The sequence below is a fragment of the Sparus aurata genome, chromosome 18, assembly GCF_900880675.1.
Source record: "Sparus aurata chromosome 18, fSpaAur1.1, whole genome shotgun sequence".
Lineage (NCBI taxonomy): Eukaryota > Metazoa > Chordata > Actinopteri > Spariformes > Sparidae > Sparus > Sparus aurata.
The window spans coordinates 8,067,000-8,089,466 of NC_044204.1; the positions used below are offsets into that span (position 1 = coordinate 8,067,000).

Consider the following 22,467-nt stretch of genomic DNA (forward strand, 5'->3'; position numbering starts at 1 on the left):
CACTGTCATGTTTGAATGGAGTTAGTGCACTGAAAAATGTGGAAGGAATAGCAAACCAAAGAAAGCGGCAGAATAATAAAAAATAATTCCATACTTAGAAGAAGATATGTTGTGAATGCCTCCAATTAAAATGAGTTATCGTTTTTTTCCATAATGGCCCAATATAACAACAACTAGTAAATGCTGTGTAAATTTCTACAGAAAATTACACTATCTGTCATCGCCCCCACTGTCCAACCAATGGACCCATAATCGGCCATACTTAGACGTCGGAGCATGGTTTAGGGGGTGTCCAAGTCCATTTTGCTAGTTACAAGTTATACAATTATAATCTGGGAGCATTGTTCCACACACAGTGCAAAGAGGTGGTATCTAGTCTCCTAATTAGTCATGTGTGTGTTTTGGGAAAAACATATATCAAGCCAATCTGAGTGTCGTCTCCCATTTCCGTTCAGAGCCAGGTGCACCAGGGCCTGACACATATCAAACAGTAGCACACGTCTTCACTGAGGGAAATGAATGTGATCCTCGGCTGCTGGACCGTTATTTGACAATCGTCTATCCAATCAACAACTCTGTTTGAATGCATATGAAAAAATAAACTGATATTTAACCAAGGAGAAGGAGGAGTGCTGCTGCATGTCCCGCTGTGTGCACAACTCTCAGTCTGTGGATTTGGTGGGACGGGTCATAAAAAAGTATCATCCTGATCAATAATGGGAGAAACACTTTCTTAATGAGGAAACTAATTACCTGCGTCAGAAATGGTATGTGTATCACTACATTAACATGCGCATTTGGGAATGTGGAACAGCTGATAAACTTCATTGATTATTCAAAACTCCTAACTCGTTTCCTTAAGAGAGTTTATAACTACAGTTTTGTTGATTACATGTGCAATGATATTTGTTACAGTGACTTGAGTGTGTTCATGGAAATGTTTTAACCCTTATGTTGTGTTCCGGTCAAATCTGTCCGATTTAAAAGTTTTATCTCTGAAAAATGTCCTTAATTTGATCAGACTGACCTAAGAGTCCATGACTTTGTCCACAAAGAGAATTTCAACACACAAAATAAATAGTATTTATTTGCATACAATTTTGTGTATTTTATTCAACTTTTGTACACTCTTGTTGTTCCCGGTCAAAAATGACCGGTCATTAGAAATGAATGGGGGAGACTACAATTAGTGTAAAAAACTGATCTCAGGTACATCCTCATTTGTCATATGGACACACACACATGCACACACACACACACACACACACACACATGCACACCTTGGTTCCCAGGCAACCACCACGGGAACCTTAGCCCAGTAGAGTCTCTCTCCCGCGGGAACAACACCTGTTCTCAGAAAGTTGTTGGAAGATTGTTTCAATAATATTGAACTTTTCTCGCAGCTTTGGTAGCCTATATAAATGCTTTTTTGAGGCCTTGCTCACAGTTCATTGTGTGGCAGCACCATGGCACGTCGATATACCATAAGTGACGCTATTGATTACATATGTGATCACCACACTGGTGAGGAGGAGAGAGGCCAGGAAACTGACAGTGAGGATGGATTAGAGGAGGAAGTGTCAGAAGATGAAGAGAACACAGAATATAATCCAGACCAAGAATTAACTGATGGGGAGGAATCCAGTGATGAAGAGGATGGCCATGCTGAGGCTGCTGTCACATTCAGGTCAAAGAATGGGAACTTATCCTGGTCTTCATCCCCACCTGAGACCCACCTAGACCTTTGACCGGGAACACGACTAGTGTTACTTTATGTGACTGTATAAAAAAATGTAATGGTTTCAAAACAAATGACCCCAAGTAGTCTGTGATAAACAATATACTATGTTTCATCTGATTATTTTTTTATAGTCAAAATATTCCAGAAATGATGCTTTTTAGAACTCGAATTCAAGATGTATACGGTCAGATCAGTGAGGTATACAGGCCATAATTAACAAATAGAAGTTCAAAACTTGTAATGTTCACAAGAACTGAAGTTGATAAAAAGATCTAACACAACAAGTAGTGATAATATATGTATTATACAGTTTTTATGATGAGTTTAAATGGACTGGTCATTTTTGACCGGGAACACAAAATTGTTTAACATGAAACGAACACTACATGAGGATTAAATAACTGAAGGCAGCCTCTCAAATCATAAAATCAGAGTGTATTGACAGTGTGAACCTCGCCATCTAATGCACTGTTTAAAAAGCAGTAAATTCCTTTGACTTTAGACCAGCTTTTTGTTGCTCTATGGCGCTGTCACTTTTCTGCTGGGTGCAAGTACATTTGCTATTTACACACCGTCCCATAATGTCACTACTGACATCCATGACTGTAAAAGTAGTCTAAAGAGTGAAAAGTCCGTCTAGGGAGGAGGCTGAGGATGGACTGTTGGGTTACAGTTTTTCTCGACTGTTTACACACATTTTCTGAAAGCATGCCTCATGCTCTCAGAACTCTACACACAAATCAAAAATCACACACACAATGGGCAAAACCCCTCAATTCTCCTGCAAAATTAAACTTTACATTCAAAACAATGTTATTTCTTCTCAAAATGGTATTTTGTTTTCAAATGACACACACAAACCATTGAATGAATAGACATTTAAAAGAACCAGTTGTGTGACCACTGATGTGCTCAATGTAAAACACTATGATGAATGGAAAACACTTCTTCTTCATTCATCATAATGACTTAGGCCTTTTTTGTTCAGTTACACTTACTACAGTCAGTACATACATAAGTGTGTGGTAAAATATTTGAGAGACAAATACACGGTAACAGATATATTTCATTTTTCCCACAAAAACAATGTATACAGTGTACATCTCAACCAACACAAAGTGCATATACAACAATATACGGTCTACACACAAAACAACACAAGAATTTACTGTACACAGTTACAGTAAAAAAATTAAAAAAAATAAAATAAAAACTGTGCAGCATGATCTCCTCTGTTTCGGTCTGGCCACAGCACTCCACCTCATAGCTTGGAGAAGGGGTATACGCATTTGTGGATTTGTGGATTTTGGTCATACACTTTACAAAAAATTCTCAATAGGATTGAGGAATGGAGAATATGGAGGGAGATAAAGCGTGGTTGGGCAGTGAACCAGTTACGAACCAGAGCAGCCCAGTGGAAACTTACGTTGTCCCAAATGACAATGTACCTGAGCTGCTCTGGTGGAATGAGTGTGTTGTGTAGGGTGTCTAGGTGTTTGCCCATTTGATGAGTCAGTGTGCATAGTAGGGCAATTCACTTTAGAATTTTGAATGACAGAGTGTTCTTTGTGAAAGCAAGAGATTTTCTTCATGAAAATTGTGCCAAATGCAGAGAATTGTGTGTAGTGTTTTGAAAAAAGTGTGTTTTAGAACTGCAATTTGAGTGTAAAGCAGGAATTGTGCTTGTAGTTTAGCAGAATTGGTTCAGGGGGTTGGTGCATGAGTTACATGTTGTGGTCATTGTGTCTCAAGTACCAGTTTTTGTGTGTAAACAATTGAGAAAAACTGCAAACAAGCACAGGACTTTTATTTCAGCAGACCGGCTGTTTATGTCTGGTATCTTTTAATTTACTATGTCTTGTAGGCATTTATGAAATTATTTTAAACGGTTATTTCTTTTCCTAAACCTAACCAAGTTGATTTAGTGCCTAAACCTAACAGAACTGTAATCATAAATGGGAGGTCTGGTAAGTGGGACACTGTTAGGCTTCAACAGTCATGACTTTTTGGGAAGATGCTGAATATTGACTATTCAGCCAATTAGGAATGAGGATGTGTGGGCCAAAAAAATTTCAGGGCTTGTGAGGAAAATAGGGGGAAAAAAATCGCTTCAGAAAAAAGGGATGCACAAAATTGATTATTTTCAACCAATAACAATAACCAATAATTACTCGCATCTTGCAACTGATAACAGATAAGAAACAATAATTTTTCAAATCAAAGGTTTAATACATTTCAAACATATAGTTTATGTGCACTTGAAGGTAACAAAGGCTAACACGCAGTGAGTGAAGATGAAACATTAATTATTTAATCTACAAAAATACATCTGCTCCCCTCCAACCAGCCTGTTGGTCTAACATTAGCTCCAGTGTCTGCTGCATGACCAACCCTTTAAATTGTAGTGTTGACTTTAAAGATCCTAGAGGAAGTTAATATGACAGACACCACTCTGAGGATGAAGCCTATTTTCCATCAAGGGGGGACATAGTGGATTGTAGTACCATCAGATGGTACTACAATCCACTATGTCCCCCCTTACTGTAAGGATTTCTTAGAAAGCATAGGTTCTTATATTTACCAAATCATATTGAATCTCTACATGGTGGGTGGACCCAACAGTGGCGGTTCTAGACCAGTTTTAATAGGGGGGCCAGGTTGGGGCCGGCTTTTTTGTTAGGGGGCACATACAACCCGGAAAAAAGGATGAATCCCTCATTCAGACAAAGCAGTGTTTACAATTTCAGCAATTTTGATTGGGTAGTAAACTGCTGAGACACTTTATTTCTGCCTTTCCCTTCAGAACAAAATCATAGCAAGAAATCTGTCATTGTATTATTAATGTAGACTCCCTGTCAGGGGGGCCACAGGGGGGTCCAGACTCAGAGTTACGGGGGCACTGGCCCCTGTTGGCCCTCCCCTAGAACCGCCCCTGGGACCCAAATTTCACCCTATCACTAAATTATTTCAGTCGGGATGGGAAACACTACTGCTCCAGAATGGGGAGGGGTTGATGTCATCTGGTTTACATTCTTGTAGGGAGAAGTGTATTATGAAATGTGAAAATCGCTGCAAAAATCCCCCAGGAGGATTATCTAAAATGTGGCCGTGCGTCATGTAACCACCCAGAAGAGGGACCGCATTACCACAAGATGAAATTTTGATAGTCTTGTTTAAGATCATTTGAACAAATCAAAATGTTTAAGGCTCAGTTAAAATGTGTGCCCATCCATGTATGGGCGATTATTTCACGATACAGTGAAAACTTCCAGGGTCACATTTGAACTGAGATGTCACATCATGCTCTGCTCATGACGCCCCATGGGTGACAGGAACAGCAGTCAGAGCTGTGGTGTGGTCAGCAGCCTCCTGCAGCATGGACAGCGATGATGAAAACATAGAGGAGGCCGTTGAAGGTGAGCAACAGCATCTCCCTTCTGTTTATCGCGATGGAAATAACGACAAGTAGCTTATGTGCGATGTCTGTGTGTTGATTTGAGTTTTTTTGATGGCAGTTATCCGTAAATCTCCATGAGTCAGTCGGTGGGCCCGCTCGGTGATTTAGAGCGCAGCGGACTTTATTTCAGCAGGACATCCGCTTCACAGGCGCATGAGGGCGGCCTGAGTGTCGTCAGTGTCCCGCTGCCAGGGAGGCTGCTGTACAGATATGAGCAGGCAGGAATGGTAAAACTACATGTAAGGTTATGTTTTTATTACCCACAGTCTACTAAACGTGTGCTCGGTTTTGTAATACATGAATAGGTGTGGTGTTGCGATACGTTTTATCTCGTGAACTGTCGTAAAGCGTGCAGACTGCCAGTTATCTCCTGTTTGTTAGCACCGCTTTCATGAAGTCCTTCCATTTAAAACGCACTCTTCCTCCACGCGTTTGAAAACCCAGCCCGAAACTGGAAACATTAAAGTTAGCTTGACATGTTGGCACATCTTTGTAAGGTACCTCTAGTGATTCGGCATACATTTGAAAAACCCCGTGTAAACCCTTCGAGTCAAAACTTTTCAAGGGAGGACAGCTTTTGATTAGTCGAGCTTCTGCCTCCCCGGGAAGAAGCGCCTCACGGCCGCCAGGGGCGCTCGTAGTGCGCTCAGAGAGCGAGGGTGAACGGGCAGTTGTCACAAAACCTCAACAGCGCTGCTGGTTATGGCGTTTCTTGTTCTCTTCTCTATGTCCACATTTGACTTGCGAATTTAGTTACAAATGTATTTTTGTTCGTGGCTCATCGACATGGCTAATGAACGGGGTTGTGATCTTTTTACTAATGCTAGAATGAGAGAAGCTTGAGGGTATTGAACCCAGCATTCTTATACCACAATAACAATGTATTACCAACATGCTGTCCAGCCCTAGAAGAAATGATTGTGTAATGTGGAGTACAGAGAGTTTTGTACTCAAACCGTAAGGGGCCAAGAATACATTCAGCTGAGTGAAATCCTCCCACTCAGTTCAGCTCTGTTTGTGTGTTTGTGTATATATTCAGGTCCACTGGATGAAGATGGTCAGCCACATGGGTTCTGCACAGTTACCTACTCATCTAGCGATCGTTTTGAAGGACACTTCACCCACGGAGAGAAGAATGGCAAGGGCAAGTTCTTCTTCTTCGATGGAAGGTACTGGAAAGATAGAATGGGAAAAGACATTTACCTCAGCGACTCGACTGCTGCTGCTGCTCTGTAGTGTCATTCAAAAAGTATGTTGAGATGTTCAAGTTTCTAAGCATGTTCCGCAAAACTACAAATGTGTATTAGGGCCAATGAAGAAAATGGACATTCATTGATTCCATTCATTCACATCAAAAATTCAGTCAAAATATTTGAGAAAAAGTTCATACTTCTGCAAATATTGTACAAAAACATTAGAAAAATGGTGTAATAAAGCAAAAACAAGATCTAAATATTTCATGATATTAAACAGGTGAGAGCAGCCTGTCAGCTTTTACATTTCAAATTTCTAGGTTTCACCAATAAGCACCGTATTATAATAGATTTTAGAATTTTGAGATAGGAAACTACTTATGTCCATAATAGATGTTCTGAAGCAATGGCCAAAGCACTGTGGAGACTTGGTTTCCTCTAGACTGAGACAAAGAGTGCAGAATACAGACACAGGTTTATGGCACTGGATAAGGATAAAGCACAGTGGACTTAATGACTCTTGAAATGATATGAGAGACGGCTGGAGTCAATGGTTGTAGAAGCAAAAGGAATACTAGCAGATGCTCCGGTGGTGTCTTGCTCTTACATCATTAAGACATACACAGTGTCTCAAGGTTCTGCCTGACAGACATCTGTCTCGTTCACCTTTTGCATGCTTTCCAAAGAAAAGCATGGAAAGGAAGTTTGCATGATTTTTTTGTTTTATAGGAAGCGGCTAACAAGATGTTAACAAGATATTAACAAGATGTACATCTGCTCAAGCAACTACTACTCTATTATCCTCCAGGGCTTTTCCTTTGTGAAACACATACTTCCTGTAAAGCTGAACTTTAAGTGGTTTGCCTCCACCACCATTTACAGAAATTGCAATGCACAGCCTCTACAACCTGAGATGCCTCGGACCAGGCCTTCCTGAATAAGGCACATTTTGTAATCATATTGCCAAACAAGGGACTGAGAAACACAGACTTGAGACTGGACTCGGACTTCCGATGTGGTACTTGTGAACAATCTGTGTTTGGTAATTCTATTCAGAAGCATTTTTTATTATATTTGTATAAAGTCTGATGCCAGCACACATGAGCCTTTATGTGAGAAGCTCTGGCCCCAGGTAAACAGTCAGTGGCTGGTGAGGCTTAGTTAATATTGTGGGTAATGGAGCCTCCTATCCCTAGCATGTGGAGTTTAGCCCCGTCAGCAGGGGGCTGAATGGAGGCAAGCGAGCCAGCAGGAGTAACAACTGGGCTAGCAAGGAACCGGTGACTTGCTCTTGCGACCTCTCCCACAAGGCGGCTTAGGTTACACTTCTCCTTTGGAGCTGCTCTTTGCTAATTATCTCTGGGCTAAAGAGAGCAGACAGGCTAGTTGTCCGAAGTGCATGCTTCCCCTACACAAGCAAAACCCACCTTGACGAAACCAAGTCACGTTTCCTGCGTCTAAGCTCAATGCGTGCTGAGGGGCAGTCCACCACACATGCGCCCTGTCCGCTCTGCCTAGCCAAGAGACACCACTGCGAGCTCGCTTGGATAGCCAAAGACGACAGTGTGTTTTCTGGGCAAAGTACAGCTGGCAAACCACTATATCACCACCACCACTGACTGTACAAACCAGCCGCCACAATAACACAGAATGTAAAAAGTGATCCTATACCAAAAAACTGATCAATGCTGATACTGTATGTGTATGCTAAAAGCCAAAGGACTGATAATACCAAAGTACATGCTTTCAGTTCCTTAGACATAGGCATAAGAGACTTGAAACATGACTTGAACTTCTGACCAAAGAGATGAGACTTGATTTGTACTTGCAAAAATAGCACTTGTGATCATCTTTGACAAGAGGTGGTACACTATAGTCTCCAGGCACAGACCACAGCTCTGTACTGGTCACGCAACAGTGACATCTTAGTCCAATACCAGAACAACAGTGACAATAGTGCAGTACAGTATAGTCAGGAAATGCTAAAACACGCATTTGAAACCAAATCCATCAAATCTAATCATAACATAATACCACAACTTTTTTCATGACTTTGTCCTCTAAATATAAAAAATGAAAGAAAATATTTTATATATATATATATATATATATATATATATATATATATATATATATATAGATATATAGATATATAGATATAGATCTATATCTATATATATATAGATTTTATGAACTTTTTTAGACTTTAGATTCTTTAACAAATGGCTTTAATACTCAAGTGTACTTAATAGTATACAATAGAAAATATCTGTATTATTTAATTACAGTTTAACACTAATTACAATACATGCACTCTAATAACTCCATTTCAAGATGTTGTTTAGATTCTTTTTTACCTTTTTATGTGATTGAATTTAATAATGGCTTGTCAGTTTTATTTTTAACTGCAGTTCTGCTGTCCCCCCCCCCCCACAGCACCCTGGAAGGTTTCTATGTTGACGATGCTCTGCAGGGCCAGGGGACATATACATATGAAGATGGCGGTGTCCTCCATGGGACGTATGTGGATGGTGATCTGAATGGGCCCGCTCAGGAGTTTGATGGAGAAGGGCGCCTGGTGTTCAAGGGCCAGTACAAAGACAACAACCGCTGTGGGGAATGCTGGGTCTACTACCCTGTGAGTCAGCTCAGTGCTCACTACAACACAGTGGCTATGTCTATATGTATGGAGAATTCATGTAGTTATATGAGTTCAAGCATTTTGCATTCCATATTTACTTAGTACTGTATTTATCTTGCAATTAAAACTAAATGTCCTTGAAAGCTATATTTAAGACAGGGAAACAATTCTGATGTGGTGCATGAGTTCTGCACATACAGAACATAGTAGATGTATTGACTGTGTGTATTGTGTATGTCGGTGTGTACTGTGGTGCATCTAGGATGGAGGCTGTGTGTTTGGAGAGATGAATGAGGATGGGGAGATGACCGGTGAATCTGTAGCTTACATCTACCCTGACAGACAGACGGCTCTCTATGGAAGCTTTGTGGATGGGGAGCTAATCGAGGCTCGCCTCGCCACCCTGATCTCAAATGAAAGTGGAAGGCCACGCTTTGAAATCACACCCAACAGTAAGTACAGATTATACTACTAGATTGTACTAGTTTGTAGATGTTGTACAGGGGATCATTTTCATACGAGCTTCAGGAATTAAAGGATCTATTTAGAATTGTCTCCTTTTCAGATATTGGTCACAAATAATATTCAAGATGTACCTGAAAACCTGAAAGTTGATGCTCATAGTTACTGAAAGTTAGTGCAGTAACACCTTTGCTAGTAAAACCTGCATGAACATGTAGAGCGCGATATTTTAATCTGCTCTGTCTGTCCAGTCACAAGCACAGCTCACAAGCTCAGCAGCTAACAGCTAATTGTTAAAAACAAGCTAAAGAAAGCTGTCTGTATGTGGTCTAAGTGTTTAGCTTATCTTAAATCTTTCCAACTCTTGTATTCCACTGCTGACTGAGACAAGCAGCCCTCCCCTTCAGCAGCAGCACAGGAGGACAGAGAGGTGATGAGGAAGGATCTGATACTGAACCATATTCTTGATTCTTTATTAACTTCACTCAGTATTTTGATGTCAGGAGTATGATTTAATTTATTGACATTTTAGATTTGTTTCTAATGAGATACTATTGAGTTTATTTAGAATCCTTTGGAAATGCACGTAGAATTACTCATGCACTGAGTAGTCTATAATTTCGGCTAATAAAAATAAGAATATATATATGATATATAGTAGGCCAAGTTCCAGTTCTAAGTTAAGACTACAGCTTCATGTATACGTGTATTTGGTGTAGACACACTGCCAACCCATACCCCCCCTCAGGCACTTTAAAGCGGGTGAATATCTATGCTGTCACCTATTTTACATTATATATTTTTAATTAATTGACTTTACTTTGTACAAATCTGTTTTCATGTTTCATGTCCAAGGGGGTGAATTTGTTTCATTGGCACTGTAAACAGTAGCATGTGTTGCCATAATTAATAATTGACTTCACATTACACATTGAAAATGAACCACATGATGTTGCAATAAATATACAAAATGTAAACAATGACAGTGATCTAGTCTACATTGTGTATACTCTCTACAAAATGTATGATGACATGGGTATTCGGGTACTAAATGTAAATATAAAAATCCTAATCAACAGTCAAGGTTGAAAAAGACCCAATTCATCATATATTTTGGACATCATAGTGTACCATATTCACAACATTGATGTTTATATTCTTCCACTTGTATTTAATGGAGACAGGCATTTGTGACAACAACTGTATATTAACATGACTGTTTTTAAGGTGCTTTGTACTCGTATGACAAGTCTACATCCACCTGTATTGCGACTCACACTCTGCTTCCTGACCCTTATGAGAGCCAAAAGTAAGTAGACCTTTTATTGTACATGCTACTACTGAGAAAAATATATTTGAATTCAGCATACTGGAGCAGAACCACTCTTCATGTTGTCTCTGTCTGTTAGGGTGTTTGTGGCAGACTCTCTGGTTAAAGGAGCAGGACAGGGCCTGTTTGCCAAAACAGATGCTGAGACTGACACTGTGATGGCTTTTTACAATGGAGTACGCATCACACACTCTGAGGTATGACACTCAGCTACTGGTGCTGGTATAGGAGACACACCAAGACGTTTTGCCACAGTGGGGTGTAACATAATGTGGCAAGTGTATTCACTCAGTTTGGCATTGTGCACCAGTTAAAAACGCATCCGTGGATGCAGACAATCACCGTAGAACCACAAGCTAACTAGTGGTAAATGGCTTATAGTGATGAATACATATTTCAATTAGCTAAAGGTAAAAGTTAGTGGTAAATAGATTGTGTAGATAAATAGTTAAAATGGCTTAAAGTGACAAGTTAGCTCGTAGACCTAGCAATGTATAGTTCAAGAAGCTAAAAGTAAAAGCTAGCTAGTGGTACATAGTTGGCTTATAGTAGTGGAAAAATAGTTTAAATACCTAAAAATAATGGTCAAAATAGAAGGCTCAAAGATAAATTGTTTTGCTATGTAGTTAAAATTAATGGGCAAGTGGTGTTAAATGAGAACATGTAAACTGTTTGTGTCCTTTCAATGCATCCTTTATTTTCTGTGTAAGTTCTTACTAAACTATTTGGTTTTTTTTTCATGAATATATCGACTCAGGTGGACAGCAGAGACTGGGCACTGAATGGGAACACAATCTCATTGGACGAGGATACAGTGATCGATGTCCCGCCACCATTTGAGCTGACGGAGAGATACTGTGCGTCTTTGGGTCACAAGGCCAATCACTCCTTCACCCCCAACTGCAAATATGACCCGTGAGTACAAACCGTCAAGTGATGAGGACAGAGAGTGGGACAGATTCATATACACCAATCAGCAACAACTGACAAGTGATGTGAATAACATTGATAATCTCTTTATAATGCAATGTTCTGCTGGGAAACCTTGGGTCCCGGCATTTATGTGGGTGCCACTTGACCAACACAACCCTAACCCAAACATGGTTGTGGACCAAGTACACCCCCTCATGGTAAAAGTCGCACCAGTGGGACAATAAGCCCTGACTCATGAGCTTGAGGACCACTCGCCTTAAAACAAGAAGTTGTTGCAACTTGACTCATTGGATCTGCACCAAACTTTACACGTTGATAGGTTCTCGTTCTGAACACACTTGCTCATTGATATTTGCTAACAGGCACAGTGTCCCCTAGTGGCAGCAGGAAATAAAAAAAAAATTAAACAATGATGTCCTCTTCCTGGCCTGATGACCACAGTGGCCTCAAATATGCTGGGGAAAAAAAGGATACTATTGTGAAGATTGGGAGTTTTTGCAGAAGGTCAAGGCCACGACAGTCCTGCAAATGTCAATGATTCACCTAGAAACAGGAAGTTAATGTGAATCAGCTACACATGGTCCAATCTGGACCAAATTTTCCATGCTTGTGGTCCCAGCCCAGAAAGGCATTTATACGCCTTGAAACAAGGAACTTAAAAAAGAAGAAAGGGCCATTATGTCAACAAATCTAGCTTTGAGGTCAGATTGTGGTGACTGCAACTGTTTTGAAGTCATTGAGGAGACTGAGGAGATGTATGGAGGAACACACTTCAACCTAACATATCTACTTGTGACTTATGAGGAAGTAATGCCTCCAGAAAATGAAAGAACACACTTCAGAGAGTAGGTTACTGACTGATTTATTTATAAATACATTGTTCTTTTCCTCAGTTTTGTGTAGGAAAGGCTCCTGTTCTTGCTGCTGTTCATGGTTTAAGTGCAGTCTCACTCTGGCCCCTAAGATGATTGCCTTGAAACAGGAAGTTGTTAGAACTTCTGTGTAGATGCTCCAGTCCTTCCAAAATTTCAGAGTTCCCGTCCCAATTTACCATGTAATTAATCTGTTTCTTATAGTACCACATAGTGGACAAAGTGACATTGTTGTTAAAATATATATCATCACTGCATGCAGTTTTAATTTTATTTTGGGTTTGTGCAGGTTTGTTCACCCTCGATTTGGGCCTATCAAGTGCATCCGAACCATTAGGGCTGTGCAGAAAGACGAGGAGCTAATGGTTGCTTATGGATATGATCATGAGCCAATGGGGAAGAACGGCCCTGAGGCTCCTGATTGGTACAAGCAGGAGCTGAAGGAGTTCCAGCTGCGACAAGGGGCTCCAACTGGCCAATAAGAACACAGAAGTCCTCTGGACAATAAACCCCCCTCTACCTGTGCTACATCCCTACAAGACTCTTGCAGCATTATGATATCCCCCGCGACTGCATACCACACTGTAGATATTTGAAAAGTTCCTATTCTTCATATGGTATTCAAATAGAATACTGCTTGAGCAATTCAGTGTGAATGAAGGTCTTGGGAGATACAAGGCCAAAGAAACACAAGAACTATGCAAGAAACCAAATGCTATTGGAGGGATGCTGTTCTGTCTGATTTAATCACTGTCCCTTCACATATTACTCATATGGAAAATAATATTGACATGCTCATGGTGCTTATAAATCTAGGACATGATTAAAAACTATTGCCATTTTTCTCAGTTTTTACTGTCTACGTATGCCACTTGTGTTACACAGCAGATGCAGTTTAATGAGCAGGGCTGTCCTCAAGTGTTGAGTTTAACACTGTTTAAACAGTTTAGCTCACACACAATTGAACTAATTCAGCTAGCCCAATTCATACATTTTAAATGATACTTTATAGCCTATTCACCTAGTAAACAGTAAAAATCACAGTGACTAATTTATTTAGTATATCTGAATTGGTAAATTCTGTGTTTCCTGAGCTTTGTAGGGGTGATTTGTAATGTAAGCATACTGATGGAAAATAATGGATGGTCTCCCAATACAGGAAAGACCTACAGTGAGCCTGTTGCACTTTTCTAACCTAATATCTGTGTTCATAACCTACAAAATAAAGTCCAACATAAAAATCAATCCAATTGCAACGCTTAAGTGATGAAATCAGTTTGTGTGTGTTTTTGCCATTGATGCCATCTCAAACTACCGTTTATCTCATGAAGATATTGTATTGTTCAAAGGTGTTTTGTCAAGTTTTAAAAGAACAAGTATTTCACATGAATTTATGAATTGGGTTTCTTTAAAAGACATGAAAAAAGGTGTTTTCCAAGTTCCTTGAAAAACATAGCTGTACTATTGCAAGTACTCTGGTATTTTTTGTAATTATTGTACACTGATTTACAAGTATTGTGTGTATAGCGCACAGATTTATGAAGTAAGTATTTTATTGTTAAGGATATGAAAAGGAATGTTATTAAATGCTTTTAATGAAGATTATTAGAATAACTGCAACACTGAAAGCTAGGTAACCTAATATAAATCCAAAGGTAGTACTATGGATCTCATTTATATTTTTGAAATACCAGTTAATACAAAAGTTTTTGCAAATTTTGAGTAGCCAACCATTTCATTTTGTAGTGAAATGTCAGATTTTCAACATTTCTGATAGGCTCATTATTTTGTTCCTTAGAGAGAGTGCTAGAATCCCACGCAGAGTATGTGGAATTAAGTTCACGCCCTTTTAATGTTGTCATGTTACTAATAGAACTATAGAGGCAGAACTTATTAAACTATTAACCCGTGTTGTTAATTGAGATACTTGAGTTGACGACTCTTATCTTTTAAGGTCTATAAAATTGTAAGGCAGGAGTGAGGGCGGAGGTTGTTCCTGACAGCCTGAAAGTCCAAATTCTGGGCAACAAATCCCCGTCACCTGCCGCCGGTCAGCCAGGTTAATGGATAAACTTCCTACCTGCTGAATCAACACTGAAGCCAGCCTGCGGACCGGAAGATAGACACTGCTGGGTAGAAATACTGAAAGTGTGGCTTTGCTGTAATGAAAAGAAGCATGTGTTAGAATGATTTAATTTGGACCGCTTGTTGTGACCACGGTGACTCATGTCTTTGACACACAAAGCCCACAAACCGACACCGAGCATCAAGCTAACTTGAAGTTTCACAAACCTGCTAAACTTCACCTCTGGTCGCGGACAGATACTGACTGGTCACAGTGACTTCTAGCGGATCGGTAGAAGATGGACCGATACCGGTACTTCATTTTCAACCAGAAGAGCGTGCTCGTCCTCGGGATCCTCCAGCTGGCCTGTGCGGGTCTTTGTGTGGTGTGTGGGTTCATGGACGCGGTTTTTCGCAAGGATACCCCGCTGAGTACCTCCAGGACGCCGGTGTGGGGAGGACTGGTGAGATATTGACTCTCTGTCAGAAGCTCTTTCCAACAGATGATCAGCGGGCTCGTTCACAGGATCAACATGTAACGTTTAAGTACTATAACGACCCATAATAATATCCTTGTTCTAAGTGGTGATTAACATGCAAATCAAATTTGGCAGCCAGCTTCCCCGTCATGTCTATCATGTAGTTATTTTATTTGATGTTTTTTGCCAAGTTTTCTTCTTGTTTCTCGATAAGACTACACTATTAGTTCCTAAAGATTGAATGGGGTCTGGTTAAACCTAATGTAAGCGCCACATTGGGACATATTGGGGCTTAGCTGCCGTAAAGACATGAGATGTGTGTATGTTAACGACCTGTTGGAGCTGCTGCCCGGCCTTTGTTCCTGCTCCGCTGTCTGTCACCTCACCTCACTCAGGCCGCTCTCACCTGCAGATCATGGCCTCTCCAGGTGTGCTGGCGCTGTTTGCCTCCCAGAGGAAAAACTCAATACTGGTAAGTGTGACGGTTTTGACTCTTGGTGTCAAGAAGTCTAAGACCACAAGACACAATTCTTCTATTTTTCATTTGCTTCAAATTTTAACTATTTCCCCTATGCAAGTGATTGTAACAGTTTAAAAATCAGAGTAAGAGAAAGTTGAATCTCTGAAAAATGTCCATGAAATTCAGAATATCTTATATAATATTTATGTGGGTCCCCACAGCATGCACTCCTGCTGTGTGGACTCCACAAGTCTGTGTAAAACCTGCTGACTCGTGTTATTCCAGCACGATTTGACAGTGACCCACGAAGCTTCTTGTGATGCCACTGAATGCTCAGCTTCCACAAGTACCACATGTTCAGTGGGTTTGAGGTCAGGAGGGAAATCCATGACAATCAGGGCTATTTGGTCTTCATCGCAAATTGTTAAACTGATGCTATCATTTGTGATTTTAGAAAAATAAAAATAGTATTGCAATTGAAACAAATGCAGAATATAAGTGTACACTAGGGGTGGGCGGATTGATCCCCAAATATCAATCTACCACTCTACCGTTACTCTGCACTCCTTTTGAACATTAATTCTAGCGTAAGTAGGACTGATACAAAGGAACCGGCTCCAGCAGCAGAGAAGAACGGTGGAGCAGGAGGGAAAGGCCTCTGCTCCCGGGCCCCGAGACAGAAACTGAGTTTACTGAGTGTTTTCAGAGAAGGAGGTACTATCCAGGTACATATTTTAGTCAGACTGATCAATTATTGCATACTATACTCAGACATCCAAATAATATACAGTATTCAGCCCATTGAGACTTGTTATCTAAATGAATTATTTTAATTGAAATGAAACAATATAATATACCCCAAGCCTGAAATATGAAAATGACTGAATGTGATAACTTTATTGTGCAGCTGTGACAGATATATTATGGTTAAACATGCTAAAGTCTCATGCAACCCCTAATGAGGACTGGGAGACGCTGGTGTCAGGCAATATGCCTTAATCTCAGTGTACACCTGCCAGTGTTTAGTCTTTGACAGTGACTACAAGAAGGAAAAGCAGGACATTAAACTTGAGTACAGACGAGCAAGGACAGAGGAGTCATTGAATACTTTAAAAAATGAATTATCAAACCAAAATTGGGAAATATTATATAAAGAAGAAAACCCTGACAAAGCATATTAAATATTCTGAAGGGTAATCAATTTGTTGTATGATAAATATTGTCCAATAAAGAAAAAACAATTATTACAAAATGCAAAAAGAAAAATACACTATATAGAGAATTCATGAAACAGAGAACCAAAGTGGCAGACAATATTTTTTAAGTGTTTTAAAAGTGTTTAAAATTGTAAAACTCATATTATTAAAATTAGTAGGAAGGAATATTAAAACAATCTGTTAGATGATAATAAAAAACAAATATTAAAGGTATATGGAATATATTAAACAGTACTTACCATCAGTACTTGATACATGATATTGATATGATTATTAATAATATGGATGATGTAGTTAATGACTTCAATAAATACTTTGTAAGAGTGCTGGAATCAAAACTGGCAGGAAAAATCCTTGATTCAGTGACAGCTGAAGAGAAGAATGGTGATTTCATCAAAAATAAACCCAACTCATATTTCTTATGGCAGTGGAAGAGAGTGAAATTACAGCGATTGTTTATAAATGTCAAAACAAAACTTCTGTAAGTGTGTTTAAATTAACATGAGTAATAGTTTTTAAAAATCAGGGAATTTGCTTCTCACTCCAAACTGGTAAATTCCCAAGTCAAATTAAATTTGCAATAGTTGTACCACTGTATAAAACTGGAGACAAACACCACTTCACAAACTACAGGTCTGTTTTCTCTGCCTCCTCAATTTTCCAAAATTTTGTTGACACACTGAACAAATTCATCAATGAATAGCCTACAATTTAGTAACTCAATCAATATCTGGGGGTTGTTTTGAACCAGCTGAGAAGCTGTCTATTAACAGGCAACAGTTTGTGAAGATGTGTGAATTAATGTCATCATGTGTGGACATTGTTGTGGAGTCCACCAGGGGTCAGTGTTGGGGCCAATTCTATTAATACTCTACATTAATGACGCATGTAAAACATCTACATTATTAGAATTAGTGTTATTTGTGGATGACACAAATATTTTTTTGTACTAGAGACGATTCGCTGCAGCTTCTGAAATCAATCACACCTGAAATGAGCAAATGAGAAAGGAGGTTTGATGTTCATACATTATCATTAGATTTAAAACAAAGATCATGTTGTTTGGAAAATACAAATCAAATAATCAAGTTCAGGTTAAGATAGATGGTGTGAATATTGACTGAGTGTACATAAATACATTTCTAGGTGTGATGATATGCCTCAAGATCTGTTGGAAACCTCACATAAAACATGTACAATCTTAACTGTCACGAAGTATCTCAGTCCTGTGTGTGGCAAAGCACGTGCTAGATCACAAATCACTGTACAATCTGTTCTGTTGACTGGTCTTACAATACAAATTTGTGGTTATAGTTTTTACAATAAGATATAGAAATTTGGTCTGTATATATATTATGTATATTGTATGATAAGCTGTGTATGTATGTATGTATGTATGTATGTATGTTTGAGTATGTATGTACATAGATTTGTGCGCGTGTAGATGTGTATATGTACGTGTGTTTAGCACATGCGTATGTATATATGGGTTTGTATGAGGTTGATATATGGGGTTGTGCTGAAGGAGCAGGATTAAATAAGTGTATACATCTTCCTTCTCCTTTTCGGGCATGTCAGTGCTTGTTAATGGAATATACTTTGTAACATGCTTTTCATTGCATGGTGCTTATTTATTAAACAAATGTAACTTTTTGTTTTGTTTTCACATGTCCAAAATAAATGTTGCATTCATTCATTCCTAATGCTACATGTTAAAAGTAAATGCAATTATTTTATTTACAACATTTAACTATTTCTTTTGAAATGAAAAAAAAAAATGATTTACCAATATCTCATTTCAAAGTATTAGTGAAGGGATACGTGTTTGCATCAAAGTTCACGAACACATTAATAAATGGTAAATTATGCTTAAGTTATTCTTATCTATAATCCTTGTGAATGTATGACGTTGTGCTTAAAGAATTTTTCAACTTTACCAAAACAGTCACAAGGAGCATTAATACATGGTTAATTACAGTTGAGGAATGCTTATTCAGCACTTTTTTGCATTATGAATCTGCCAGCTGTCCTTTCTGTGTGCGTGCCTCTGTGTATAGACCCCTGGCTCTGTAAATGGAAAACAAAGCAAGGTGGCTCGACTGGTGGGTAGTTTTAAGGCTGACTTTCTGAAGTTTCTGAATGAGCACTGATAGGATGGTATGTTTGTTTGGCCGCAAATTCAAATATCAACAGTCTTTCCCCAGAATCAATAACTATACCGTTCAGGGATGGATGTTTTCAACTTACAATAAAGGTCACAAGGAAGGAGGGTTTGAAATAAATGGGAGTCAATGGTAGCTGAGCTCCCATAAGGACAGTTTGAGCTCCCATGAAAGAGGTAAAGCCACAATGGTGTGGGGGGTCATTCATACAGTAGACTAGCAAAAAACATTATTTTGATCACAACTAATGAATTTTTCCATGTAATGTGTGTTCTTTACACTAACAATATAAATCAGTTAACAGCAACATGTTTTCCAGAGGAAATATGCACCATATTCTCTCTAAATGATAGTGATATTAATTAATTTAAGCTTCTCTCTCTGGGGTGTGCACTGTCATACCTTTTCTTATTTAGGAGTTTTATTTTATTTATTTTTTTAACATTTTATTTTATTGTTAATTCCTTTTGCTGAGCTTGTGTTCCTGTCCTGCAGGTGAGTGTGATGGTGGTAGCAGCAGGACTCTCCTGTGCAGCTGCAGTGCTTATATCCAGTTACTCCTGCCTGACACTCACTTATGGAGAGGAGGACAAGGAAGTCTTCCACCACCACGACAGTCCTCAAGTGGTAACCCACGCAAGCACATGCACACGTGCACGCACACACACACACACACACACACACACACACACACACACACACACAAATATCTAGATGCACTTCCACAAAAATGTCCTTTATTTGATTAACTCATGTAGACCTTCCTTACACTTGACTTGTCAAACACAGGTGAAATGAATTGTGTTAATAATGGCTGCATTTAATTTAGGAGTAACGGTGACTATCAGAGCTTATAATTCAGCCTGGTCATTGCGGAGACAATAGTGCAGTCATTTTTTGAGGTTTTATGTATGAGACCAGACTTGGAATAATAGGGAACTTCGTAAACTTATTTGTCATCAAAGTTTAGACAGTACATTGTCATACATGGAAGGGGCATACACCGGAACTAAAATTATGTTAACTTGACTTGCAAAATACAAGAAGCAGCAATGTGTCTGTCTGTCTGCTTTTTGTGTATAAATGATTCCTACTGACCAAAAGTTTTGGAATTGTTCCAGTAGATCTCCTCAGCTCGCAGCCATACCACAGCTGCAATGGCTGTAATGTAATACTTTGGGGAAACTCCAACCTTCAAAGTTTTGTCCACTTAAAGTGGCTGTTTATCACTGGCCAGACTGTCATGAAAATTGGTATAAATATTTTTCATACGCAGTCGATGATTCCTAATAATTTTTTCTGGCTCTTTAATAACTATATAGTACCAGATTGCCCTTGGCCCAACACTTTGGTCTGTATCTTGAAATGTAATCCTACAGAGTATGTACTATATGTCCTGGTAAAATCCTGTAGGCCACACAGGGTAATTTCTGGAAAGTGCAAGAACAATAACATCATCATAGCTGTGACTACATAATACAGGTTTATACACAGTTTTTTTTTCTCTCAGACGTTTGTGCTCCATCGGATGGTGAAGGGGGCTAATGCCACCATACTGCTGACCTGCACCATCAGCCTGGCTCTCTCATCTGTCATCGCTTATGCGGGCTGCCGTAGTCTTCCATGCTGTGGCTGCTATGATGCCAGAACAGGATTGGTAGGAAAAAACACATTCACCAAATTGCCTTTAAAATGAGCAAAAACGTTTGTATTTTGATATCCTATATTGTTGTGTTCTCGCACGGTATATGCCGATTTTGCTGTTAAAGGTGGCAGATTTATGTTGCAGAATTCTTAGTCATGTGTGGGACAAGGGGTCCTTGATTTTAGACTGAAGCAGAGAAAAGCATTCTCTCATTTTTAGTCAGTTGCCCTGAATTTTGTAGGCTGAAATATTCACTGTCACTGTACCATTTTCTTCTAAATATAACTCTGTTCAGATTCTTATTGTACATTCTAATGTTAAAAACACGCATGGACAAGTAAGACAGAGGTTAGATTCATGGTTCATTTACACAAACTGATGAGTTTGGCAAAAATATATGTTAAATCAGGTATCAAGTTTGCCCATGGCGAGTAAACCTACCCAAATATAATAGAAAGCAGGACAGCGCCGATAACATCGCCATAAACTAAAACAGATAGATTCCATTGGGTACACTGTGTCCAGTCTGACTGTGATGCAGTCACCAGAGCTGATGGCAACCGTTCTGTCTAGACAATGCTTGTGAAGAGGATTAAATAAAACTATGTTGCTGATGCAATATCATAGAGCTGTGCCTGCTGGAATCAAGGCATAATATAGGCGCATCCAGAACCAGTATGATTAGTGTCTACTATAATCGGTAACCACACAATATATTGTAGTTGGCTAATGATATGCTAGTTTGCCTTGAAAGTCATGTTATGTTGGTGCTAGGCCAGAAAACTAAATGACATTCACTGATTGAAAAAGGGGTTTAGAGTCTCAGCCTTCTTCAAACACCACACTCACAGAGATACCAGTGCTCAGGACATGCTCTTGTATATTGTAACATTGCTTTGATAAGAAACTCCCCTCTGGTGGTGTATAATGTTTGGCATCTACAAGACAAAGCAAATCATGTTGACTCTTCTGAAAACAAGGCATTTTTCTTCCAAAAATGTTGTAAATAAGAGTGACATTATCTGTTTTTGTCTGTGTGTGGCAGGAAACACTGGTTCCTCAGTGTGACCCTGGGGATACTGAAATGGTTTGTACTTGGCAAGGTAAGAACTAACGTTAAATGTTTTCAGATTAATCCTCTGCCACAGTTGCTGCTAATATTACTGTGTTTGCTAGTGTTGTAGCTTCGCTCCCAGTAAGCAGTCCTGATTGTAATTCTCTTCTGCCTCCAGCAGGAGGTGATGACAGGCTCTTCAACTCTCCGGCTCAGTCCACTGACAGGGGCACCACTGAGGAGGAGAAGGCTCCCTCCGAACTGCCTCCATATAGTAGACTGACCTGACACACCTCTACATTAGAGACTGGTCCTCCACATTCCTGTTTGTTTCTCCACTCTAGAGAGGTGGGGGATTATTATGGATTATATTTCCTTGAAGTTTGCCTACACATGTTTTATTTGGATAAATGAAGAGAATACATCTCAAGACTAAACTTAAGCTCAAGATATCAAATCAGAAAGTTGTATAGAGATGTTTTAGTAAGAGATTAGTTGTTTTTGCTGTTGATTAGACCAATCACTTTGGACTAAGTGTCTTATTGGCTATTTGACCAGAGATTTATTGCCAAACTTTGTCGAAATTGAATATCTGTACATGTCACATGTCAAGACCGACATGTCTTATTCCCTGTGTGCTGTGTTAATGTGAATTATGCATTCAGTATAAACATTCTAAAGTGTTCTATTTGTATTTAATAAAGAAAACCTGACTGAGCTGGTTGAGCTATTACAACTGATTTTCTAAAGAAATATT

The 22,467-nt window shown here is 39.2% G+C and overlaps 2 protein-coding genes across 4 annotated transcripts; both read left to right on the top strand.

Moving 5' to 3' along the window:
- Positions 1-4,728: 4,728 nt before the first annotated feature.
- Positions 4,729-13,885, top strand: setd7 (SET domain containing 7, histone lysine methyltransferase). 2 transcript variants are annotated; one of them, XM_030395936.1, is made up of 8 exons: positions 4,736-5,157; positions 6,238-6,367; positions 8,828-9,029; positions 9,295-9,484; positions 10,722-10,803; positions 10,904-11,021; positions 11,582-11,739; positions 12,919-13,885. In XM_030395936.1, exons 1-8 carry the CDS (start codon positions 5,118-5,120, stop codon positions 13,109-13,111), a joined length of 1,113 nt encoding a protein of 370 aa, XP_030251796.1. In that variant the 5' UTR covers positions 4,736-5,117; the 3' UTR covers positions 13,112-13,885. The 2 variants fall into 2 exon arrangements, 1 of the variants encoding a protein (XP_030251796.1); XR_003981426.1 differs by lacking the exon at positions 12,919-13,885 and having other exon boundaries at positions 4,729-5,157; positions 9,273-9,484; positions 11,582-11,731.
- Positions 13,886-14,608: 723 nt separating this feature from the next.
- LOC115568565 (uncharacterized) lies at positions 14,609-22,441 on the top strand. 2 transcript variants are annotated; one of them, XM_030395939.1, is made up of 6 exons: positions 14,609-15,157; positions 15,585-15,644; positions 19,507-19,638; positions 20,522-20,668; positions 21,702-21,759; positions 21,892-22,441. In XM_030395939.1, the coding sequence occupies exons 1-6, from the start codon at positions 14,993-14,995 to the stop codon at positions 21,996-21,998; spliced, it is 669 nt and encodes a 222-aa protein (XP_030251799.1). In that variant the 5' UTR covers positions 14,609-14,992; the 3' UTR covers positions 21,999-22,441. The 2 variants fall into 2 exon arrangements, with proteins under 2 accessions (XP_030251799.1, XP_030251798.1); XM_030395938.1 differs by having other exon boundaries at positions 14,615-15,157; positions 21,889-22,441.
- The last annotated feature ends 26 nt before the right edge of the window (positions 22,442-22,467 follow it).